Here is a 26,782-nt window from a genome sequence, read left to right on the forward strand (position 1 = left end):
GTCGAGGGGGGAGGGGTGGTCGAAGGGGGAGGGGTGGTCGAGGGGGGAGGGGTGGTCGAAGGGGGAGGGGTGGTCGAGGGGGGAGGGGTGGTCGAGGGGGGAGGGGTGGTTGATGGGGGAGGGGTGGTTGATGGGGGAGGGGTGGTCGAGGGGGGAGGGGTGGTCGAGGGGGGAGGGGTGGTTGATGGGGGAGGGGTGGTCGATGGGGGAGGGGTGGTCGAGGGGGGAGGGGTGGTTGATGGGGGAGGGGTGGTCGAAGGGGGAGGGGTGGTCGAGGGGGGAGGGGTGGTTGATGGGGGGAGGGGTGGTCGATGGGGGGAGGGACAGTCGATGGGGGAGGGGTGGTTGATGGGGGGAGGGGTGGTCGATGGGGGGAGGGGTGGTCGATGGGGGGAGGGACAGTCGATGGGGGAGGGGTGGTCGAGGGGGGGAGGGACAGTCGATGGGGGAGGGGTGGTCGATGGGGGGAGGGACAGTCGATGGGGGAGGGGTGGTCGATGGGGGGAGGGACAGTCGATGGGGGGAGGGGTGGTCGATGGGGGAGGGGTGGTCGATGGGGGGAGGGACGGTCGATGGGGGGAGGGGTGGTCGATGGGGGAGGGGTGGTCGAAGGGGAGGGGTGGTCGATGGGGGAGGGGTGGTCGATGGGGGGAGGGACGGTCGATGGGGGGAGGGGTGGTCGATGGGGGAGGGGTGGTCGAAGGGGAGGGGTGGTCGATGGGGGAGGGGTGGTCGAGGGGGGAGGGGTGGTCGAAGGGGGAGGGGTGGTCGAGGGGGGAGGGGTGGTCGAGGGGGGAGGGGTGGTCGAAGGGGGAGGGGTGGTCGAGGGGGGAGGGGTGGTCGAGGGGGGAGGGGTGGTTGATGGGGGAGGGGTGGTCGATGGGGGAGGGGTGGTCGAGGGGGGAGGGGTGGTCGAAGGGGGAGGGGTGGTTGATGGGGGAGGGGTGGTTGATGGGGGAGGGGTGGTTGATGGGGATGGGGCGGTCGATGGGGGGAGGGCGAAAGTTCAATCGGGGTTGTGGGGGTAAATCAATTGGGGGAGGTGCAGTGGATCTATGGGAGAGTCGCTTGATGGAGGATATGTGATCCAGGGAGGGGTTGCTGATTTTGAAGGGCTGCAGCAGCTCATTTAAGGAGCGGGCAGGAATGCTGGGATTGAATGGAAAGATTATTTGAAGCACTGGCAGCATGGAGGTTAAATGTTGGAAGTCTTCGAAGTTTAGAATTGCCAAAGGGCTGCAATAAAATGAGCGGCAGGCTCCCGTTAAACTTGCGGCTCCTATTGCCCAACTGTTGGGGGACAGGAGCAGCAACGCGGGGGTAGGCTGCTTAGGCAGAGGTGAAGATAGCATTGAACATAAGAACCAGAAGAAATAGGAGCAGGAGTAGGCCATACGGCCCCTCAAGCCTGCTCCGCCATTCAATAAGATCATGGCTGATCCGATCATGGACTCAGCTCCACTTCCCCGCTCACTCCCCATAACCCCTTATCCCTTTATCGTTTAAGAAACTGTCTATTTCTATCTTAAATTTATCCAATGTCCCGGCTTCCACAGCTCTCTGAGGCAGCGAATTCCACAGATTTACAACCCTCTGAGAGAAGAAATTTCTCCTCAGCTCTGTTTTAAATGGGCGGCCCCTTATTCTAAGATCATGCCCTCTAGTTCTAGTCTCCCCCATCAGTGGAAACATTCTCTCTGCATCCACCTTTTCAAGCCCCCTTATAATCTTATACGTTTCGATAAGATCACCTCTCATTCTTCTGAACTGCAATGAATAGAGGCCCAACCTACTCAACCTTTCCTCATGTCAACCCCCTCATCCCCGGAATCAACCTAGTGAACCTTCTCTGAACTGCCTCCACAGCAAGTATCCCCTTTCGTAAATATGGAAACCAAAACTGCACGCAGTCTTCCAGGTATGACCTCACCAATACCCTGTACAGCTGTAGCAAGACTTCCCTACTTTTATACTCCATCCCCTTTGCAGTAAAGGCCAAGATTCCTTGAGCGGCGTGACCACATGTGAACTGATGCAGAAACAAAAGGCGATGGATATCTGCAGCTCTGTGAGTTAAATTCGGTCACTCGCCACCCACAGGAGGCCACACCGGGTATGCCTGTGGCTGAACTAAAGTGACTCACTGGAACACACATTCGGCATCATTCCTGCAGCAATTACAGCCTCTTGCGGCCTGGGTAGTGAGCTTCAGTGGTCAGCATGTGCTCGTTTTCAGTCCCAGCCCTTCCCGGATCGATTGACCCTTGACCCCCCCTCTCCCCCCACCTCTGATTTCCCCCCCTGCCCCCAAGCTACGTGTTACGATGAAACTTTTCCTTCCTCTGTGCGATGAGGCAACCCATGCTGATATCTACATCCGGCAGATTGTGCTTCATGAGAAACAACTATAAGGCACTTTCTATTTGGAGAAACCCTCATTTAAAATCAGGATGACCCCCGAACATTTCTCCTGCTTTGTGCGTTGCGAGGCCAGGCTTAGTTTCTTTCATCGAACAGTGTTTGGGCTGTGTGTGTGCTCCTGGAGGTGACGGCATTGCATTCTTTCTGCTGTCTCGGCACTCTCACGGGTCAGCTGCCGGGAAATTTCGATGCAATTTCGGATTTCCTTGTTCGCTGATCTGGAGAGCTCTTGCCCCCACTGCACCTCTGACATTTACTTTGCCAAACACTTCTGTCTCACATTGTCCAATTAGTGTCGGATTGTGAGTGTGCTTTCGGAGGTGTGGATTCCAGTCCACTGGGAACTGGAGTTGCTGACTCAGTGGACTGTGACAGCAACTCCCTGCAGAATAGGCCCGACATCATTCCAGATTAGTGCGATTGGTAAAGGAGGTAAAGTGAAGCAAATTGTGGGACTATCTGTACAGTCTTGTGCTGTCTTCGGCCTGTGCATGTTTCTTTGAAGGGCTGCTCTCACGGCTACGATTTTGCTTTGACCACGTCACGCTATGACCATGTCACATTTCAATTTGCACAACCCATGAATTGTGCCTGATTAGTGTAAATTGAATCAGTTTCATGGTGAATCGAATTTTCCTCCGGTTCCCACTGGGCAACATCGTGAAGGATCTTTATTAAATTGTTATTTCTGCTGACGATGATTCACTTTCTGAATGTGAATCTTGAGGTGTTGATGAAGAAAAAGGTTCCGGGGAACTTTGCAGAAAGTAAACAGATGGCATTAGATGCAGTTTCTGGTTGACCGAGACTGCCTGCAGATGAACAATTATATCCCAAACATACTGTCCCACAGTGAGACATGAGCTCAGCTCATCTCCACTCAGGCTTGTGGTGGGGACTAATCGCTGCACTTTCACAATCTGGAAATATTTAACAGAATTGGAAAACAAAACAGCCATTACTGGATCGGTGACTGAACCGCCGGCAGGCAGTTGAATTGTACACCTCGGCTAAAGAGGAAGAAAGAAAGTGAGACAAAGAGAGAAGACAGAGAGAGAGAAAGAGAGAGAAAGACAGGGAGGCAGAGAGACAGAGAAAGAGAGAGAGAAAGAGAGGCAGAGAGAGAGAACAGACAGAGACAGAGAGAGAAAGAGAGAGAGGCAGAGAGAGAGAGAAGACAGAGAGAGAGAGAGAGACGGAAACACATATAAAGAGGAGATAGGGTGAGGGAGAGACAGAGAGAGAGAGAAGACAGAGAGAGAGAGAGACACACAGATAGACAGAGTCAGAGAGAGAAAGAGAGAGAGGGAGAGCGAGAGAGATAGACAGACAAAGACAGAGGGACAGAGAGACAGAGAGAGAGCTAGAGACTGAGCGAGGGAGAGAGAGAGAGAGAGGGACAGAGAGAGGAGAGAGAGAGGGAGCTACTGTTCCCTCACACATGATGCCCTTAGCAGGGGCTGAGCTCTAACTTTAATGCTGACTATCAGGAGTGTGTGTCACTATGTGTCACTCAGAGTCTGCTCCTCCACTTGTCCCTCTCCTCTCTACCTCCCTCTACATCCCTCTCCCTCCCCCTCTCCCTCCCACTTCCTCTCCATCCCACTCCCTCTCCTCCTCCCCTCCCTTTCCACCTCCCTCTCTCCCCTCCCCTCCTCACCCCACCCCTCTCTTCCCCCCTCCCTTCCTCACTGCTGCCCTCCCCTCCATCATTCTGCTCCCCTCCCTCTCTCCCCTTCCCCCTCTCCCATCCCCTCCCCTCTCCGCTTCTCCCTTCTCCGCTCCCCTCGCCTCTAAAACCTCCTGCACTCCCCACCCCTCCCCTCTCTCCCATCCCCTCTCCCCTCCCCTCCCCCCTCTCCCATCCACTCTCCCCTCTGCTCTCTCTCCCTTCCAATATCCTTCTGCCGCACATTTCTCTGTGCTCACACCTGAGCGTGAGATCAGTGATGACTGCTAGAACAGAGAGGGGCGTTCACCCTGTGACTGAGCAACATCCGTGCACAAATGAGGGACTTGAGTTACACAGAGAGAGTAGAAAGACGATAGTTCTCCTCAGAGCAGAGAAGGTTAAGGGGAGATTTAATACAGGAGTTCCAAAATATGAAGGGTGTTGATGGAGTAGCCAGGGAGAAACTGTTTCCACTGACAGAAGGGTCGGTAACCAAATGAAACAGATTTAAGGTCATTGGCAAAAGAACCAGAGGCAAGATAAGGAGATTCTTTTTTTTATGAGCGAGTTATAATCTGGAATGCACTGCCTGAAAGTATGCTGGGAGATGATTCAATAATAACTTTCAAAACAGAATTGGATAAATATGTGAAAAGGAGACACTTGCAGAGGCTGTGGGGAAAGAGCGGGGGGAGGTGAGACTAATTGGAGAGCTCTGTCAAAGAGCACAGACACGATGGGCGAACGGCCTCCTGCTGTGCCGTATGAATCTACGAATAAGGCGGAATGTTTCTCTGCTGCCGAGATTGCTCCCAACAAGGTGAAGCTGTGTTTCTGAGTGACTACGGGCTCAGTTTTCCCCAGTATTTGCGCCTTTTTTTTTGGAGTAGGCTGCTTCTTCCGGCCTAGCTCAAAAATCCCTAGTTTCCCCAATCAATTTGCACCAGCGCAACTCAGTTAGGTTTTTTTTAGGCGCGTTTTTTTTTTCAAACGGGGGTGAACCTGCCACCCGCGCCAATTCTGGCCATTTAGGCAACTTTGCCCAGCTAATAGTTACTCTATTTCTACTAAGGCCAGCCTAGGGGGCCTCTCGAGAAAACCCTTGCGGTGGTGAGCACAGATTCACACTCCGGCCTGAGCTGTGTGGGGACTGAGATAGATGTCCTCATCCTGCCTCAGGAGTCAGCAGCAACTGGAAGCACTTTGATTCCAGTGACAAGCTGCAGTACAACACTCACTCACTAATGTACATCAATGAGGGTTCATGCGGTGGCAACTGGCGGCAGCTGGAATCCCGACCAGTTCGATACGACACAAGGTCTGCAGCACATGAAATGCTCTTCTCCCCCGGGGCATGTGTTGGCTTCCTGGTCAGAAATTCTTCACATCAAATTCCAGGGAGGGGAGAGAGACAGAAATGACAGCTGCTTCCTCCTGCCTCCAAGCATGCGGAAGGACGCCTTCGAAAGATGAGAGAGGGGGGTTTACAAGTTGAGCATTTCAATCGCCAGCCAAAAGCTCCCCTAGGGAAAGCTCACCAATTCCACTGAAAAAACAGGAACAGCAGGAGGCCCATTCAGCCCCTCGAGCCTGTTACACAGTAACAGGAGGAGGCCATTCAGCCCCTCGAGCCTGTTACACAGGAACAGGAGGAGGCGATTTAGTCCCTCGAGCCTGTTACACAGGAACAGGAGGAGGCCATTCAGCCCCTCGAGCCTGTTACACAGGAACAGGAGGAGGCCATTCAGCCCCTCGAGCCTGTTACACAGGAACAGGAGGAGGCCCAATCAGCCCCTCGAGCCTGTTACACAGGAACAGGAGGAGGCCCAATCAGCCCCTCGAGCCTGTTACACAGGAACAGGAGGAGGCCCAATCAGCCCCTCGAGCCTGTTACATAGGAACAGGAGGAGGCCCATTCAGCCCCTCGGGCCTGTTACACAGGAACAGGAGGAGGCCCATTCAGCCCCTCGAGTTTGTTACACAGGAACAGGAGGAGGCCCGTTCAGCCCCTCGAGCTTGTTACACAGGAACAGGAGGAGGCCATTCAGCCCCTCGAGCCTGTTACACCAGGAACAGGAGGAGGCCATTCAGCCCCCTCAAGCCTGTTACACAGGAACAGGAGGAGGCCATTCATCCCCTCCAGCCTGTTACACAGGAACAGGAGGAGGTCCATTCAGCTCCTCGAGCCTGTTACCCAGGAACAGGAGGAGACCCATTCAGCCCCTCGAGTCTGTTACACAGGAACAGGAGGAGGCCATTCAGCACCTCGAGCCTGTTACACAGGAACAGGAGGAGGCCCATTCAGCCCCTCGAGCCTGTTACCCAGGAACAGGAGGAGGCCCATTCAGCCTCTCGAGCCTGTTACCCAGGAACAGGAGGAGGCCCATTCAGCCCCTCGAGCCTGTTACCCAGGAACAGGAGGAGGCCATTCAGCCCCTTGAGCCTGTTACACAGGAGCTGGAGGAGGCCATTCAGCCCCTCGAGCCTGTTACACAGGAGCAGGAGGAGGCCATTCAGCCCTGGAAATTACTTATTTTCACTGATCAAGGCCATTCTTGCGGTGTTTACTTTCTCAAGACCTTTGTGTAGCTGAGGGGTTTCTCGGAGTGGAGCTTGAACCTACGAAGTCCGTGTGCAGCCACTGAGCCAAGCTAACTCTGCATGACTCCAGCCAGTGGAGCGTTTGCCCCCTGATTCCCATTGACTTCAGTTTTACTGGGCCAACTTGATGCCACACTCGGTCAAATGCTGCCTTGATGTCAAGGGCAGTCACGCTCACACTCAGCTCTGGAATTCAGCTCTTGAGTGGTCCTGGGGGAACCCAGACTGAGCATCGGTGAGCAGGTTATTGGTGAGTAAGTGCCGCTTGATAGCATTGTCGATGACACCTTCCATCACTTTGCTGATGATTGAGGGTAGACTGATGGGGCGGTAATTGGCTGGATTGGATCTGTTCTGCTTACCCTACTTCCACCTCAGTAATAGCTCCCTCCTCTGCCACTGCCTCAGTCATCTGCTGCTGAAACGCTCATCTATGCCTTTGTTACTGCTAGACTGGACTATCTAATGCACTTCTGGCTGGCCTCCCACCTGACATCCTACATAAACTTGAGCGCATCCAAAACTTGGCAGCCCGTGTCCTAACTCGCACCAAGCCTTGCTCAGCCATTACCCCTGTGCTCGTTGACCGACATTGGCTCCCGGTTAAGCAACACTTCCATTTGAAAAATCTCATCCTTGGTTTCAAATCCCTCCATGGCCTCGCCCCTCCCTTTCTCTGTCCAGCCTTACAACCCTCTGCGATCTCTGCGTTCCTCCAAATCTAGCATCTTCTGCATCCCTGATTATAATCGGCCCTGAACTCTGGAATTCCCTGCCTAAACCTCTCCGTCTCTCTACCTCTCTTTCCTCCTATAAGCCACTCTTTAAACCAACCTCTTTAACCGAGCTTTTGGTCCCATGCCCTAATGTCACTTTATGTGGCTCGACATCATATTTTGATTGATAACGCTCCTGTGAAGCGCCTTGGGACATTTTACGATGTTAAAGGCATGACTGTGTTTGAAACAGCTGTCTGCGATTTTATTGCTGGTTATTTCTCCCTCTTTAAATGTTAATATCTGATAGAGTCCTAAACCTGACACCCACAGAACTGAGCGGCTCTTTAATTGACTGAAGTAATGAGGCCCATTTATTATATTGCACTCTCAACATTGTGCCTATCTGAAGCTCCAATACAGGAACAGTTTACATAAAGAAATTGGCCGCAGATTTACTTATCATTCTTCGGATGATATGATTGATTAACACATTGCAGAATGATCCATTCTCACAGAAATCCTTTCAATATAAAGTTAATAGATGGCCCCTCTGGGATTAACTCAAGCTCCCGCCACATGTTCACTGTGCAGAGAGAGAGAGCGCGAGCCATGTGATTGAAGGTATATCCTAAGGTTCACTCCTCCTTTGAACACTGACTGTGCATGCGACCCGGAAGTGTCTCTCTCATGGAGCAGTGTGAGTCCGAACTCTGACCCGTGGCCTTGTGGACTGGCTCTGTACCAGGACAAAGGCTCACAGTAACACCACCTCACTCTCGCTTGTTTAGAATCGCGGTCAGCTGAGTGGAAATTGTAACGAGATTACCCATCTCATCCTCCGATTCAGATACTGCTGTCGGAGATGATCTATTGTCAAATCCCTCCATGGCCTCGCCCCTCCCTATCTCTGTAATTCCTCCAGCCCCCGCCACCCGAGGTGTCTGCGCTCCTCTAATTCTGCCCTCTTGGGCACCCCTGATTATAATCGCTCAACCATTGGTGGCTGTGCATTCTGTTGCTTGGGCCCCAAGCTCTGGAATTCCCTCCCTAAACCGTTCCGTTTCTCTACCTCTTTCCTCCTTCAAGACGCTCCTTAAAACCTGTCATGTGTTTCACCATCTTGCAATGTCAATAGTTATGTAACTGTAACTCATGCACACTGTACCGGTACCCTTGAAATGCACACCCTGACCACAGGGGGTGAGCTTGCGGGAGACACTCCTCACCTGGGTTTCCAGGTATAAAAGGGGAGGTCCTACCCAGGGTCAGCACTCCTTGGTCCTGGGAATAAAGTGAAGGTCACAGAGTGACCTTGTCTGATATATACATGCCTCGTGTGAGTTTGTAACAAGGTGCAGAGACACTACAAAACATACCTCTTTGACCAAGCTTTTGGTCACCTGCGCTAATTTCTACTTATGCGGCTCAGTGTCAAATTTGTATCACATAATACTCCTGTGAAGCACCTTGGGACGTTTCACTATGTAAATACAAGTTGTTGTTGTTGTGGTTGTTATTGTTGCGTTAACGGATTATCTCTGGGTAAAATAATCAGCTCTCGATAGCTATTAGTCCCTGGGCTAGTGCCCGGGCCGGTCGTATGGTGGGAAAGCCCACAAGGTGCAGCGTAGGTAATGAGAAATATAAACCCGGTTAGCAACTGCCGAGCTCACCAGCTCGCACAGCCTTTACAAAGCGGTGGTTGGGGAATTATTGAGCTTGTAAAACAATCGCACTGTGCGAGAACCACTCGAGCTTTCTGCGTATGGATCATGAAACAATCTCAAGCTCTCCACTGCCTCCTGCCATCTGTTCTCCTTACATATTGAGTTTGAATTTAAAGGGAAACTCGAGGAGAAGATTTGACAAAGGCTTTGCCTTTGAACATCGGCAAAAGTTACGCAACATCGTCCATTACTCTCATTACAGGCTGTTTTTTAAAATTCATTTACAGGATGTGGGCGGCATTGGCAAGGCACTGGCATTTATTGGCCATCATCAATTGCAGTCCATGTGGTGAAGGTCCTCCCACAGTGCTGTTAGGGAGGGAGTTCCAGGATTTTGACCCAGCGACGATGAAGGAACGGCCGATATATTTCCAAGTTAGGATGGTGTGTGATTTGGAGGGGAACTTGGTGTTTCCATGTGTCATGTTTGTAACCTCACATAACTGTAACCTTCATGTAACAACACTGTACACTGTATACACCTGAGAAATGCACACCTTGACCATAGGGGCTGAACTTGTGGGAGACACTCCTCACCTGGTCATCCAGGTATATAAAGAGAGGTCCCACGCAGGGTCATCACTTCTTGGTCCTGTAAATAAAGGTACAGGTCACAGAGTGACCTTGCCTCCAGTATGTGCCTCATGTTCATTTGCTGTAGTGTGTAAGGACACAACATTTGGCGACGAGAAATGGGAATCAATGACTCAAGAGAATGGCCACCGGTAGCACGGAGGAACGGTACTGTGTTGGTGAGGACTGGGACGATTTCATTGAGAGGCTCCAACAGAGCTTTGTCACGAAGGACTGGTTGGGAGCGGCAGCGGCTGACAAGCGAAGGGCGCATCTACTGACCAGCTGTGGACCTAAGACGTACGCGCTGATGAAAGACCTGCTCACACCCGAGAAGCCGGCGGACAAGACCTTCGAGGAGCTCAGCAAACTGATCAGTGAGCACCTCAAACCGGTGAGTAGTATACACATGGCCCAACACCGATTCTATACGCACCGACGTCGGGAAGGGCAGAGCATACCGGACTTCGTTGCGGACCTTCGGCGCTTGGCCAGCCTCTGTAAGTTCACAGACGCCTGCAGGGGGGAGATGTTATGGGATTTCTTCATTGAGGGCATTGGTCATGCCGGGATTTTTAGGAAGCTAATTGAGACCAAGGACTTGACCTTGGAAGCGGCGGCGTTGATGGCTCAAACCTTCATGGCGGGGGCGGAGGAAACCAAGATCATATACGCGCGCAACTCTGCTCCCAACGTGGCGATGGAGCAGGGAGTTAACATGGTAAACGCGACTCAGAACCCCGCAGGCAGGCAAGGGCAATTCGACACCAACCAGTCAGTAACAGACTCTAGGGTGGGCCCGCAACAGAGACAATGGCATGTTGAACGGACATTTACACCATCACAAGGGACAATACGTCCCGGGATGGGACCATTGACACCCACAAACAGAGTGCTCAAGAGTAATCAAAGAGACAATCAGAGAGGAATGCCTGGTAACAGCTCTTTTGTTCAAAACAATCTCAGCTCATGCTGGAGGTGTGAGGGCAAACACACTGCAAATACCTGCCGGTTTCAACAATTCATCTGCAGAAATTGTAACTTGAGTGGATATTTAGCCGGGATGTGCAGGAAGGCAGGGGTATGCCTGGGACACAGCAATGGACGCTGAAGTTCAGCGGATCCAAGTGGCAAACATCTACAGCTCATACACAAAAACGCCACCTATGATGATGTACTGTTAAACGACATCCCGGTACGCATGGAGTTAGACACAGGAGCCAGCCAGTCACTTATGAGTGTCCAACAATTCGAGAAACTGTGGCCACTCAGAGCTAGCAGGCCCAAACTAGAACGCATTGACACGCAACTACAGACGTACACCAAAGAGATCATCCCAGTGCTAGGCAGTGCAATGTTGGTGGTCACACATAATTGATCTCAGAACCGGCTGCCATTCTGGATTGTCCCGGGAAATGGTCCCGCGCTTTTGGGGAGGAGCTGGCTAGCCGAGATGAACTGGAAATGGGGGGATGTGCACGCCATTTCATCTGTGGAGTGAAGTTCATGCTCACAGGTCCAAAAAAAGTTCGAGTCATTATTTCAACCTGGCGTCGGGACTTTCAAAGGCACCAAAGTAAGGATCCACATCACCCCGGATGCCACACCAGTGCACCACAAAGCCAGAGCTGTGCCGTATGTGATGCGGTAGAAAATTGAGAGTGAGTTGGACAGGTTGCTAAGAGAGGGCATAATTTCGCCCATTGAATTCAGCGACTGGGCAAGCCCCATCGTCCCTGTTCTAAAAGCGGATGGCTCGGTCAGGATCTGTGGCGACTACAAGGCCACCATTAACCGAGTGTCACTACAAGACCAATACCCGCTTCCGAGAGCGGAGGATCTTTTTGCCACGCTGGCAGGCGGCAAGCTGTTCACCAAGCTGGACCTCACTTCAGCCTACATGACCCAGGAACTGGCCAAAGAATCCAAGCTACTGACCACCATCACCACGCACAAGGGGCTGTTTGTCTACAACAGGTGTCCATTTGGAATTCGATCAGCGGCCGCTATCTTTCAGAGGAACATGGAAAGCCTGCTCAAATCCATCCCTGGAACAATTGTATTTCAGGACGACATCCTTATCACGGGTCGAGACACCGAGGAACACCTCCACAACCTGGAGGAGGTGCTACGCCGACTGGACCGGGTAGGCCTGCGACTAAAGAAGTCCAAGTGTATCTTTTTGGCCCCAGAGGTCGAGTTTTTGGGCAGGAGGGTTGCCGCAGACGGGATCCGGCCTACCGAATCCAAAACGGAGGCGATTCATTGTGCGCCCAGGCCCGGCAACACATCGGAGTTGCATTCATTTCTGGGACTATTGAATTATTTCGGGAACTTTCTACCGAACTTAAGTACATTGCTGGAGCCGCTACACGTGCTCCTGCGTAAGGGTTGCGATTGGTTTTGGGGGGACTGTCAGGAACGGGCTTTCAATCGGGCACAGAACCTACTTTGTTCAAATAAGCTGTTGACCCTGTACAACCCCTGTAAGAAATTGGGTTTAACATGCGATGCATCATCCTATGGGGTTGGGTGCGTGTTGCAGCAGAGTAATGATGAGGGCCAACTCCAACCTGTGGCTTATGCCTCCAGGTCGCTCTCCCAAGCAGAAAGGGGGTATGGGATGGTTGAAAAGGAAGCACTCGCATGTGTCTACTGGGTGAAAAAGATGCACCAGTACTTCTTTGGCATAAGGTTCGAGTTAGAAATGGACCATAAGCCGTTAACATCCCTGTTGTCCGACAGCAAAGCTGTCAATGCCAATGCGTCAGCTCGCATACAGCGATGGGCTCTCACACTGGCTGCGTATGACTACACCATACAGCACCGGCCAGGCACCGGAAATTGCCTGACGCGCTCTGCAGGCTTCCACTGGCCACCACTGAAAGTGCAGCGGAGCAAAGCGCAGAGATGGTCATGGCTGTCGATGCCTTTAACAGCGCAGACTCCCCCATCACAGCCCACCAGATCAAAACCTGGACAAACAGAGATCCCCTCCTATCTCTGATTAAGAAATGTGTCCTGACTGGGGATTGGGCGCCCGCACACGGAGCATGCCCCGAAGAGGTCAGATCGTTTCACAGGCTGATGGATGAGCTCTCCATCCGAACTGACTGCCTACTATGGGGCAGTGGGTAGTCATGCCCCAGAGGGGTAGGGAAGCATTCATCAGGGAACTCCACAGCGAGCACCTCGGCATCGTGCTGATGAAGGTCATTGCCCGGTCACATGTATGGTGGCCAGGAATTGATGCAGATCTGGAACACTGTGTTCGCAGGTGCACGACATGTGCCCTGCTGGGCAATGCCCACAGGGAGGCCCCACTCAGCCCGTGGCCCTGGCCCACCAAGCCATGGTCATGTACTCACGTAGACTACGCGGGCCCGTTCATGGGAAAAATGGTCCTCATTGTTGTTGATGCGTACTCGAAATGGATCGAGTGCATCATATTGAATCCGTGCACAACATCCACCATAGTGGAGAGTCTGCTTTGCAACCCACAGCTTGCCGGACATCCCAGTTAGCGACAACGTCCCGTGTTTCACTAGCTATGAATTCCGGGAGTTCATGTCGGGTAATGGCATCAAACATGTCAGGACAGTGCCGTTCAAGCTGACTTCCAATGGCCAGGCAGAACGTGCGGTCCAAATCATAAAGCAAGGCATGCTCCGGATTCAAGGACCCTCCCTTCAATACCGTCTATTGCGCCTCCTGCTGGCCTACAGGTCCCGACCGCACTCGCTCATGGGAGTCCCGCCCGCGGAATTACTCATGAAACGTACACTAAAAACTCAGCTGTCCCTCAATCATCCAGTCTTGTCAGACATTGTTGAAGGCAAGCGCCAGTCCCAAAATGAGTGCCATGACCGTAACTCAAAGGGGAGATGGATAGAAATCGATGACCCTGTATTTGTTCTTAATCACGCTGCGGGGCCCAAGTGGCTCGAGGGTACTGTAATTGGTAAAGAGGGGAATAGGGTCATAGTGGTCAGACTCAACAATGGGTAGATATGCCTCAAGCATCTGGACCAAGTAAAAAAAAGGTTCAGCATGGACACTGAGGAACCTGAGGAAAATCATGAGATGGTGCTCACACCACCGCCAGTGAACGAGCAACAAGAACATTCAGCAGCATGCACAGTCCCTGCGGTCAGCCCAGACAAGCCGGAATCACCACAGGTGACAAAGACACATGCCAAGGCTCAACAACCAGAGCCCCAACTGCGGCGCTCCACGAGAGAGCGTCGACCGCCTGAAAGACTCAATCTTTGACCCAAAGACGTTGGGAGGAGGTGATGTCATGTTTGTAACCTTCACATAACTCTAACAACACTGTACACTGTATACACCTGAGAAATACACACCTTGACCACAGGGGGTGAACTTGTGGGAGACACTCCTCACCTGGTCATCCAGGTAAAGAAAGGGAGGTCCCACGCAGGGTCATCACTTCTGGGTCCTGTAAATAAAGGTACAGGTCACAGAGTGACCTTGTCTCCAGTATGTGCCTCGTGTTGATTTGTTGTAGTGTGTAAGGATACAACAACATGCATCTGCTGCCCTTGTCCTTCTAGGCGCTAGAGGTGGCGGGTTTGGGAGGTGCTGCTGAAGAAGCCTGGGTGAGTTGCTGCAGTGCATCTTGTAGTTGGTACACACTGCAGCCACGGTGCGCCAGTGGTGGAGGGAGTGAATGTTGAAGGTGGTGGATGGGGTGCCGATCAAGTCCTGCATGGTGTCGAGCTCCTTTAGTGTTGTTGGAGCTGCACTCATCCAGGCAAGAGCCTTGTAGATGTTGGAAAGGCTTTGGGGGGGTCAGGAGACGAGTCACTCACCATAGAATACCCAGCCTCTGATTTCCTTTTGTAGCCACACTATTTATGTGGCTGGTCCAGATAAGATTCTGGTCAATGGTGACCCCAAGATGTTGGGGGATGCGGTGATGGTAACTCCGTTGAATGTCATGGGGCGGTGGTTAGACTCTCGCTTGTTGGAGATAGATTGCCTGGCACTTGTGTGGCACGAATGTTACTTGCCACTCATCAGCCCAAGCCTGAATGTTGTGGGATCTTGCTGTGTGGATATTGGATGCCATGTTTCCGACAAATTAAAACAGCAACTACCCTTCAAAAATACTTCATTGACTATAAAGCGCTTCCACACAAATGCAAGTTCCTTCTGTTCCTCCTTTCTCCAGGAAGGTGTTGTCCACTATGATCGCCCTTAGTGCCAAATCTACGAAACCCTGAATTTCTGGGGTCCTCCGGGAAGCGGGAAGTAAAGTAAAATACTAAATGGGCCGATTCCAACCTTGCCGAGTGTGACTGAGTTAATGCCCAGCGAGAATTCAGCAATTTTGGAACACATTCCCAGAGCAGCACAATCCGTTTCATGGAGAGACTGCCCAGCCTCCGACCATATCCAATCCAGGAAACCCCCAGTTAATTGGGGAAAAGCTATGGAATCGGATTAAAGTGAAACAAAGGGATCTTTTCACAATGGGCTTGTGTCGGTTGAACTGTACCAGTCTTAACCTTAATGCAGACTGATTTACTTTAACACTGGTGACAAAGAAGCCTCTGTTTGTTTTAAGGGCCAACGTTCTCACTGGCCTTTTCACCGCTTGCGACCGTTTCCTATGACAGACAGGTTTGCTGCCACTTCTCAGTGTATGAGCTCTCCGTGTAGGTTAATGACTAACTTCACCTTGGAGTTGCACCTTAACCAAGGGCCCAGGCTCCGAATAGGCTGATCTCACGGGGACACACGGGCTAGAGTTCCCACTTTGGGCACAATCACCAATCTGGGCGCAGGTTCTCCGAAGTGAACTTCTGCTTCGAGTTTCTGCTCAAACTCATTTGCATAATCACAAAAAAGCAAACCAGTGCAGTCGGGCAGTGGAATGGAAAGGAATCCATTCGTTACTTTTGCTTGCATTGTGAAATATTCCTTACCGTATTTAAGAGTGGTTCCCTGGTCGAGTGTATTAATCCAGCTGAAGACGGGTTTGTCACCAAAAATAAGTGAGGAGGACGCAAAGAGGCTGCAGGGAGATATAGACAGGTTGACTGAGTGGCAAGAACATGCCAAATGGAATATAAGCTGGGGAAGTGTGAAGTTAACCACTTTGGTTGGAAAAACGAAACAGCAGAATATTTTTTAAATGGTGAGAGACTGAGAAATGTTGGTGTTCAGAGGGACCTGGTTGTCCTTGTACACGATCACAGAAAGTTATCATGCAGGCACTGCAAGCAATTAAGAAAGCAAATGGTATGTTGGTCTTTATTACAAAGCGATTTGAGTATAAGAGTTAAGACGTCTTACTGCAATTATATAGGGCCCTAGTGAGACCACACCTGGAGTATTGTGTACAGTTTTGGTCTCCTTACCTAAGGAAGGATATACTTGGCATTGCTGGAGTGCAACGAAGGTTCATGAAGGTTCATGACCCTGCAGTACAGACTTACACGAGGCACATGCTGAAGTCAAGGTCACTCTGGACCTGCACCTTTATTTCACAGCTCTCCAGTGCCGCACTTGCCTGAGACCTGCCTTTATATACCTGTGTGGAACAGGTATGCAGTGTCTCCTGCAAGTGCACCCCTGGTGGTAAAGTATGCTTGTGGTTACAGGTCATATCTAGTTACAGTCATGTATAGCATGGTAAGATACAGTCATATACAGTAGTGTGAGATACATGACAGTTCACCAGACTGATTCCTGGGATGGGGGATTGTCCTATGAGGAGAGATTGAGTAGACAAGGCCTATATTCTCCAGAGTTTAGAAGAATGAGAGGTGGCCTCATTGAAATATATAAAATTCTTAAGGGGCTAGACAGGGTTAATGCTGAGAAAGTGTTTTCCCAGGGTGGGGGAGTGTAGAACCAGGGGTCACAGTCTCAGAATAAGGGGTCAGCCATTTAGAACTGAGATGAGGAGAAACTCAGAGGGTGGTGAATTTTTGGAATACTCTACCCCAGGGGGCTGTGGATGCTCAGTCTGTGAGTATTCAAGACAGAGATCGATATGTTTTTGAATATTAAAGGAATCAAGGGATATGGGGATAGTGCAGGAAAGTGGAGTTGAGCTAGAAGATCAGCCATGATCTTATTGAATGGTGGAGCATGCTCGAGGGGCCGAATGGCCGACTCCTGCTTCGAATTCTTATGTTCTTAATCAGAGTGTCTAATGCTCCACCTGGGAGAAACCCAATTTAAAATCGCTGAAAATAACCATTTGTTAGTTTAATTGTTGGACACTAGTCAGTTTCTTAGTACATTAAATATTTTTTGTCACTGCCCCTCCCCCTCACCGTTGCTCCCCCTCGCCGCCCCTCCCTCTCACCGTTCCTCCCCCTCGGTGACCCTCCCCCTCGCCGCCTCTCCCCCTCACCGCCCCTCCCCCTCACCGATGCCCCCCCTCGCTGCCCCTCCCCCTAGCCGCCCCTCCCCCACACCACCCCTCCCCCTCACCCCCCCGCACTGCCCTTCCCCCGCAGCGGCCCTCACCCTCGCTGCCCCTCCCCCTCGCCGCCCCTCCCCCTCACCGTCCCTCCCCTAAACCCCCCCGCACCGCCTTTCCCCCGCATCGCCCCTCCCTCTCACTGCCCCTCCACCTCGCCGCCCCTCCCCCTCACCGCTCCTCCCCCTCACCACCCCTCCCCTCACTGTTCCTCCCTCTCGCTGCCCCTCCCCCTCACCGCCCCTCCCCCTCACTGTTCCTCCCCCTCGCTGCCCTCCCCCTCACTGTTCCTCCCCCTCACTGTTCCTTCCCCTCACCCCCCCACCGCCTCACCGCCCCTCCCCCTCACCATTCCTCCCCCTCAAACCCCCCCCGCACCGTCCTTCCCTCGCACCGCCCCTCCCCCTCGCCGCCCTCCCCCTCACTGCCCCTCCCCCTCAACCCCCCCCGCACTGCCCTTCCCCCTCACTGCCCCTCCCCCTCACTGCCCCTCCCCCTCACCGCCCCGCTCCCTCACCACCCCTCCCCCTCAACCCCCCCCGCACCGCCCTTCCCCCACACCGCCCCTCCCCCTCACCACCCCTCCCCCTCACTGTTCCTCCCCCTCACCGCCCACCCCCCACTGCCCCTCACTGCCCGACTCTCTAACTGACCGTCTCCTCTTTCTGTTCGCAGGTTCCTCCTGGTTTTCAGCTGTCTGGTTCTGTCTGTGCTTTCTACAATCCCGGAGCACACGGCTCTCGCTTCACACTGTCTCTTCATCCTGGTGAGAGCCTCACATTCAATACTTTATAATCTCTGCATGTGTTGCCCTGTGCAGGAGTTCTCGGCCGGCTGGCTCAGTGATTGAAGGGGGAGAATGTGACCTTACTGCTGGTGCTGACACTGAACTTCGATTACATTGTAAATTAACTCATCCCAGTTCAATAGCAAAATGGAAGTCAGGACAGATGAAAATCTGATCCAAACAGAAAGTGCCCGGTGAATTCAGCAGGTCAGTGACCGTGCGGTGGGGCAGAGGTCAGAGCAAGGGGCACACACCCTGAACTGCATCCCCACGGGCACTGACCGGCTCACTGCTGGCTCTGGGATTCGCCTTGTGTAAAATACGCATATACACATCACAAACAGGACCCTCGCCCCCTCGCCTGCCCCTCGCCCCCTCGCCTGCCCCTTGCCCACTCGCCCGCTCCTCCTCGCCCTCTTGTCCATGCCCCCGCTCGACCGCCTTCTAGCCCCCTCACCTGCTCGCCGCCCCTCGCCCGCTCGCCCCCTCCTTGCCCCCCCCGCCCGCTGGCCGCCCCTCGCCCCCTCACCCACTCGCCTCCCCCCCTTGCCCGCTCACCCGCCCCGTTGCATGCTCTCCGAACCCTCACACAACCTCTCCCTGCATGTTCTGGGGCCTAGTGACCTCTCCCTGTGTGTCCTGGGGCCTAGTGACCTCTCCCCCTGTGTCCTGGGGCCTAGTGACTTCTCCCCCTGTGTCCTGGGGCCTAGTGACCTCTCCCCCTGTGTCCTGGGGCCTAGTGACCTCTCCCCCTGTGTCCTGGGGCCTATTGACCTCTCCCCCTGTGTCCTGGGGCCTAGTGACCTCTCCCCCTGTGTCCTGGGGCCTAGTGACCTCGCTCTATGTGTCCTGGGGCCTAGTGACCTCTCTCCCTGTGTCTTGGGGCCTAGTGACCTCTCCCCCTGTGTCTTGGGGCCTAGTGACCTCTCCCCCTGTGTCCTGGGGCCTAGTGACCTCTCCCCCTGTGTCCTGGGGCCTAGTGACCTCTCCCCCTGTGTCCTGGGGCCTAGTGACCTCGCTCTATGTGTCCTGGGGCCGAGTGACCTCTCCCCCTGTGTCCTGGGGCCGAGTGACCTCTCCCTCTGTGTCCTGGGGCCTAGTGACCTCTCCCTCTGTGTCCTGGGGCCTAGTGACCTCGCTCTATGTGTCCTGGGACAGTACGTTTCTGCCCCTAAGCAACATGTTTGTGCAGTTCTAGAAACTGTGGCCACTTTTCCTGCCATTGAGGTGTTGTGAGTTGAAAGCCAGAATTCAGCATTATGCATTTGCACTTGATCTAGTTAAGTGCCTATTTGGTTAACAAAAGTGTGAGTTTACCAATAAGAAGTATTCCACACACTTTAACTGAACGTCGCGGCATCACTTGGCTGTAATTGCTCAGAGGCAGAATGTATGAACAACACAAAGGACGTATCCAATTCCATCCTGTGGTGAGAAGCTTCCTGCCGCAGGTGATTGGAACTAACTGCTTTGATATTTTGGGCTCCCAAAAGTGCAGCTTCTGCAGAATCATTCTTTACACTCGGGGACATGTCTTTATATTGAGAATTGAATCCACTTTGGCGCAATCAATTATTGTAACATTTTTTCCAATTTCCCCTCCCCCTCCCCTGGAGCCTGCGGCAATCGTGGGTCAGCGAGAATGTTGCCTCTATTCCTGGGTACAGAGGTTATGTTCTTGGACTAGTGTATTCAGAGAACGTGTATTCAAATCCCACCATAACCTTTCTGGTAATGTAATGTAGAGAAACGGGGAAGCCAATTTGCACACATCAAGATTCCACAAGCAGCAGTAAAATAAATGAACCAATAATTTGTTTTTCAGTGATGTTTGAGGGACAGTGAGGAGAACATTCCTGCTCTTCTTTGAAATAGTACAGTGGGATCTTTTCTAACCACCTGAGAGGGCAGACGGGGCCTCGGTTTAACATCTCATCAAAAAGACAGCACCTCTGACATTGCGGCACTCCCTCAGTACTGCCCCTCGGACAGTGCGATGCTCCCTCAGTACTGCCCCTCCGACAGTATGGCGCTCCCTCTGTACTGCCTCTCCAACAGTGCAGCGCTCCCTCAGTACTGCCCCTGCGACAGTGCAGCGCTCCTTCAGTACTGCCCCTCCGACAGTGCGGCGCACCCTCAGTACTGCCCCTCCAACAGTGCAGCGCTCCCTCAGTACTGCCCCTCCGACAGTGCAGTGCTCCCTCAGTACTGCCCCTCCGACAGTGCAGCGCTCCCTCAGTACTGCCCCTCCGACAGTGCAGCACTCCCTCAGTACTGCCCCTCCAACAGTGCAGCGCTCCGTCAGTACTGCCCCTCCGACAGTATGGCGCTCCCTCTGTACTGCCTCTCCAACAGTGCAGCGCTCCCTCAGTACTGCCCCTCCGACAGTGCAGTGCTCCCTCAGTACTGCCCCTCTGACAGTGTAGCGCTCCCTCAGTGCTGATCCTCCGACAGTGCGGCGCTCCCTCAGTACTGCACCTCTGACATTGCGGCACTCCCTCAGTACTGCCCCTCGGACAGTGCGATGCTCCCTCAGTACTGCCCCTCCGACAGTATGGCGCTCCCTCTGTACTGCCTCTCCAACAGTGCAGCGCTCCCTCAGTACTGCCCCTCCGACAGTGCAGTGCTCCCTCAGTACTGCCCCTCTGACAGTGTAGCGCTCCCTCAGTGCTGATCCTCCGACAGTGCGGCGCTCCCTCAGTACTGCCCCTCCGACAGTGCAGTGCTCCCTCAGTACTGCCCCTCCGACAGTGCAGCGCTCCCTCAGTACTGCCCCTCCGACAGTGCAGCACTCCCTCAGTACTGCCCCTCCAACAGTGCAGCGCTCCGTCAGTACTGCCCCTCCGACAATGCGGTGCTCCCTCAGTACAGCGCTCCCTCAGTACTGCCCCTCCGACTGTGCGGCGCTCCCTCAGTACTGCCCCTCCGACAGTGCAGCGGAGAGCTCCCTCAGTGTTGCCCCTCCCACAGTGCGGTGCTCCCTCAGTGTTGCCCCTCCGACAGTGCAGCGGAGAGCTCCCTCAGTGTTGCCCCTCCGACAGTGCGGCGCTTCCTCAGTACTGACCCTCCGACAGTGCGGCACTCCCTCAGCGTTGGCCTGTATTATATGCTTGCGTCTCTGGAGTGGGACTTGAACCCACAACCTTCTGACTTCGAGGCGAGGGCGCTATCCACAGAGCCACGGCTGTTCGTAAAAGTTCTAGCGATTGGGGGTGGGTTGAATGAGAAGGCGGAAAGTCAATGGAAGCTGTTCACCCCAGCAGTGAGCGGGATGTTGGGAGGGGCTCGAGTCCCTTCTATTGGGAAAATGACACAAGGCCCAGGGGGAACCCCAAAAAAGGAAGAGAAATGTGTAAAACTGGGTGGGGCAGTCATATTCTATTGACAGAACTCGCACGGCCCAAAGCTCCTCACAGGCAGCGTGTTGGCCATGGAAGGATTGCTGTTGTGTCGGAAAATGCAGCAGGCAATTTGTACACAGCAAGGTCTCACCTGCAACAAAGGAATGAAAGGGCAGATAATCTGTTAATGGTGATGTTGGCACCAGGGGAACTTCCAACCCCTCTTCCATGAATGCCAAGAGATCTGTAACAGCCATCAAGCAGAGTAGCAATGCAATGGTTTACCTCCGTAAAAGGACTGAGCGAATACTGTATTCGGTGGTTAGCGGCAGGCATTCTGAGGGAAGCCCACCTTTAGGTGTCTCTCTCTCTCTCTCTCCGCCATGACGGGATCTAGAGACAGGGCCGGTAAACGTGATTGGGACTAATTGCTCACGTGGACAGTGAATGCCAGCACGGACTAGATGGGCCGAATGACCTGAGACTGAGAGCTTGGTCTGTGGCAAAGTGCACAGTCCCACAGTGCTGACTGCACCCCAAAATGTCTCAATACTCCCCCTGTAATACAGGACGTGGTGTGTGAGGTGCCGGTGTGTGGCTTCCTGCCGTGGGCCAGTCAGTGTTTCCAGCATTAATCAAAACAGAAAACGTTGGAAAAGTCAGCAGGTTATGCAACATCTGTGGAGAGAAACAGAGTTAAGGTTTCGGGTCTGTGACCTTTTGTCAGGACTGGGAAAGTTTGAGATGTAACAGATTCTTAAGGAAGTGCAGGGGCAGGGAAAGGGGGAGGAAAGGAAAGAACAAAAGGGAAGGTCTGTGATAGGGTGGAAGGCAGGAGAGATGAGAGAGACAAAAGGGATGATGGGCCAAAATGAGATGGTAATGGGAGAAGTCAGGAAACAAAAGATGAGTCTAGAGGGGGTGTGAATGGCAGAAGCATCACCAGCTGCCGTGGGAAAGGGGAGAAAAGGGGAATTGTGAAAAAAAAAGGGGGGGAAAGGGAACAAAATAGGGGCAGAGATTATGGTCTGAAATTGTTGAACTCGATGTTGAGTCCAGAAGGCTGTAAAGTGCCGAAACGACAGAGCGTTTCCAGCATTTCCTGTTTTATTCCACCTTTCTGGCTCGGTGTTAATTCAGCGATTGTGGTCTTCAAGCTGTGCCACGATCAGCCACCCGGTGAGGGGTGGCAAAGGATTGATTATTACAAAGGGGGTCTCCTACGTCCAGCTCACAGCGGGACTGACTCTGTCAGTCTGTGACCCGTTTCACACCCCTTCCCATTTCACTGGGTTCACATGACCTCGGTAAAAGTACCAGCGTTATTCCACAGGAACAGGCCATTCGGCCCAACTGGTCTGTGCCGGTGGTTATGTTCCGCACTAGCCCCCTCGCAACCTGGCCCCGTGCCCCTCGGTCCCCTTCTCCCTCCTGTATCGCTGTTTGAGAAATGCCCACACTGTCTCCCCTGTGCTGGTACAAATCCCCTGGGAGGACAGACGCACCAACATTAGCGTCCTCGCCCAGGCCAACATCCCCAGCATTGAAGCACTGACTATACGTGATCAGCTCCGCTGGGCGGGCCCCATTGTTCGCATGCCCGACACAAGACTCCCAAAGCAAGCGCTCCACTCGGAACTCCTTCACGGCAAACGAGCCAAAGGTGGGCAGAGGAAACGTTACAAGGACACCCTCAAAGCCTCCCTGATAAAGTGCAACATCCCTACTGACGCCTGGGAATTCCTGGCCAAAGACCGCCCTAAGTGGAGGAAGTGCATCTGTGAGGGCGCTGAGCACCTCGAGTCTCGTTGCCGAGAGCATGCAGAAATCAAGCACAGGCAGCGGAAAGAGTGTGCGGCAAACCAGTCCCACCCTCCCTTACCTCAATGACGATCTGCCCCACCTGTGATAGGGACTGTGCCTCTCGTATTGGACTGTTCAACCACCTAAGGACTCATTCTAAGAGTGGAAGCAAGTCTTCCTCGATTCCGAGGGACTGCCTATGATGATGATGAAGCACTGGCTGAGTTATTGGCCTCTTTCTGTGCAATCTAACACCACCGTGTGCTGCCCGCTCCTGCTTTGCAGCTGACGGGACCTCACTGTTTAGCTCCGTGTGTGAAACGCAGCACAGTGTAATCAATCGTGAAATCAATGAGCTGGCGAGCCCATTGCCTAGCAGTGATATCGATGTCCATCTAACATCTGTTTAAATCCACAGTGGATTGCCACCTTGTTAAAGTAACAAGATAATTAGTGGGCTAAATAAAGCGTTTATTCTCCAGAGGAAGCTGCTTGTGGAATCAGAGGCGATAGGGCACGCCCTGCGGTTCAGTGATGCTCCAATATAGTGTCAAAGGAAGTGACCATTTCTGTTCCAACTGAAGCAAGTTATTACAGCTTACGGTCCCAATGAGGATCTCTGCACATGGGGAGAACACCAGAAGAAGGACAGTGTGTCTACAACAACGCTAACTTGTATTTATATAGCGCCTTTAACGTAGTGAAACGTCCCATGGTGCTTCACAGGGGTATTATGTGATAAAACTTTGACACCAAGTGCATAAGTAGAAACAAAGAGATATGTTTTAAGGAGCGTCTTGAAGGAGGAAAGAGAGGTAGAGCGGCGGAGAGGTTTAGGAAGGGAGTTCCAGAGCTTGGGGCCCAGGCAACAGAAGGCACAGCCACCAATGGTTGAGCGATTATAATCAGGGATGCTCAGGAGAGCAAAATTAGACAAGCGCAGATTGTGGGGCTGGAGAAGATTACAGAGATAGGAGGGGTGAGCCATAAGAACATAAGAACATAAGAATTAGGAACAGGAGTAGGCCATCTAGCCCCTCGAGCCTGCTCCGCCATTCAATAAGATCATGGCTGATCTGGTCGTGGACTCAGCTCCACTTACCCGTCCTCTCCCCGTAACCCTTAATTCCTTTATTGGTTAAAAATCTATCTATCTGTGACTTGAATACATTCAATGAGCTAGCCTCAACTGCTTCCTTGGGCAGAGAATTCCACAGATTCACAACCCTCTGGGAGAAGAAATTCTTTCTCAACTCGGTTTTAAATTGGCTCCCCCGTATTTTGAGGCTGTGCCCCCGAGTTCTAGTCTCCCCCACCAATGGAAACAACCTCTCGGCCTCTATCTTGTCTATCCCTTTCATGATTTTAAATGTTTCTATAAGATCACCCCTCATCCTTCTGAACTCCAACGAGTAAAGACCCAGTCTACTCAATCTATCATCATAAGGTAACCCCCTCATTTCTCGAATCAGCCTAGTGAATCGTCTCTGTACCCATTCCAAAGCTAGTATATCCTTCCTTAAGTAAGGTGACCAAAACTGCACGCAGTACTCCAGGTGCGGCCTTACCAATACCTTATACAGTTGCAGCAAGACCTCCCTGCTTTTGTACTCTATCCCTCTCGCAATGAAGGCCAACATTCCATTTGCCTTCCTGATTACCTGCTGCACCTGCAAACTAACCTTTTGGGATTCATGCACAAGGACCCCCAGGTCCCTCTGCACCACAGCATGTTGTAATTTCTCCCCATTCAAATAATATTCCCTTTTACTGTTTTTTTTCCCAAGGTGGATGACCTCACATTTTCCGACATTGTATTCCATCTGCCAAACCTTAGCCCATTCGCTTAACCTATCCAAATCTCTTTGCAGCCTCTCTGAGTCCTCTACACAACCCGCTTTCCCACTAATCTTCGTGTCATCTGCAATTTTTGTTACACTACACTCTGTCCCCTCTTCTAGGTCATCTATGTATATTGTAAACAGTTGTGGTCCCAGCACTGATCCCTGTGGCACACCACTAACCACTGATTTCCAACCAGAAAAGGACCCATTTATCCCGACTCTCTGCTTTCTGTTCGCCAGCCAATTCTCTATCCATGCTAATACATTTCCTCTGACTCCGCGTACCTTTATCTTCTGCAGTAACCTTTTGTGTGGCACCTTATCGAATGCCTTTTGGAAATCTAAATACACCACATCCATCGGTACACCTCCATCCACCATGCTCCAGTAAGTTAGTTAAACATGATTTCCCTTTCATGAATCCATGCTGCGTCTGCTTGATTGCACTATTCCTATCCAGATGTCCCGCTATTTCTTCCTTAATGATAGTTTCAAGCATTTTCCCCACTACAGATGTTAAACTAACCGGCCTATAGTTACCTGCCTTTTGCCTGCCCCCTTTTTTAAACAGAGGCGTTACATTAGCTGCTTTCCAATCCGCTGGTACCTCCCCAGAGTCCAGAGAATTTTGGTAGATTATAACGAATGCATCTGCTATAACTTCCGCCATCTCTTTTAATACCCTGGGATGCATTTCATCAGGATCAGGGGACTTGTCTACCTTTAGTCCCATTAGCCTGTCCAGCACTACCCCCCTAGTGATAGTGATTGTCTCAAGGTCCTCCCTTCCCACATTCCTGTGGCCTGCAAATTTTGGCTTGTTTTTTTGTGTCTTCCACTGTGAAGACGGAAGCAAAATAATTGTTTAAGGTCTCAGCCATTTCCACATTTCCCATTATTAAATCCCCCTTTTCATCTTCTAAGGGACCAACATTTATTTTAGTCACTCTTTTCCGTTTTATATATCTGTAAAAGCTTTTACTATCTGTTTTTATGTTTTGCGCAAGTTTACCTTCGTAATCTATCTTCCCTTTCTTTATTGCTTTTTTAGTCATTCTTTGCTGTTGCTTAAAATTTTCCCAATCCTCTAGTTTCCCACTAACCTTGGCCACCTTATACGCATTGGTCTTTGATTTGATACTTTCCTTTATTTCCTTGGTTATCCATTGCTGGTTATCCCTTCTCTTGCCGCCCTTCTTTTTCACTGGAATATATTTTTGTTGCGCACTATGAAAGAGCTCCTTAAAAGTCCTCCACTGTTCCTCAATTGTGCCACCGTTTAGTCCTTGTTTCCAGTCTACTTTAGCCAACTCTGCCCTCATCCCACTGTAGTCCCCTTTGTTTAAGCATAGTACGCTTGTTTCTGACACAACTTCCTCATCCTCAATCTGTATTACAAATTCAACCATATTGTGATCACTCATTCCGAGAGGATCTTTTACGAGGCTCCCCGGACTGCTGAGCCTTTTATAGGCCGCTGCCTCTCTTGACTCCCGCCTCTCTCGACGCTCCCCGGACTGCTGAGCCTTTTATAGGCCGCTGCCTCTCTCGACGCACCCCGGACTGCTGAGCCTTTTATAGGCCGCTGCCTCTCTCGACTCCCGCCTCTCTCGATGCTCCCCGGACTGCTGAGTCTTTTATAGGCTGCTGCCTCTCTCGACGCTCCCCGGACTGCTGAGCCTTTTATAGGCCGCTGCCTCTCTCCTCGGTTCTGGGGGAGGTGGGACCAGTACAATCCGGACGGTCTGCACCTGGGCAGAATCGGAACCAATGTCCTCGGGGGAGTGTTTGCTAGTGCTGTTGGGGAGGAGTTAAACTAATATGGCAGGGGGATG

At 52.3% G+C, this 26,782-nt stretch overlaps 1 protein-coding gene across 1 annotated transcript in view; it reads left to right on the forward strand.

The window, feature by feature from the left end:
• kcnq5a (potassium voltage-gated channel, KQT-like subfamily, member 5a) overlaps nt 1-26,782 on the forward strand; it is an 882,808-nt gene that overhangs the window by 750,078 nt on the left and 105,948 nt on the right. Inside the window, exon 2 of the mRNA XM_070884637.1 lies at nt 17,848-17,938. Coding sequence (XP_070740738.1) covers nt 17,848-17,938 — 91 coding nt within the window. The remainder of the gene's footprint in view (nt 1-17,847; nt 17,939-26,782) is intronic.

The sequence above is a fragment of the Pristiophorus japonicus genome, chromosome 7 (genome assembly GCF_044704955.1).
Source record: "Pristiophorus japonicus isolate sPriJap1 chromosome 7, sPriJap1.hap1, whole genome shotgun sequence".
Lineage (NCBI taxonomy): Eukaryota > Metazoa > Chordata > Chondrichthyes > Pristiophoridae > Pristiophorus > Pristiophorus japonicus.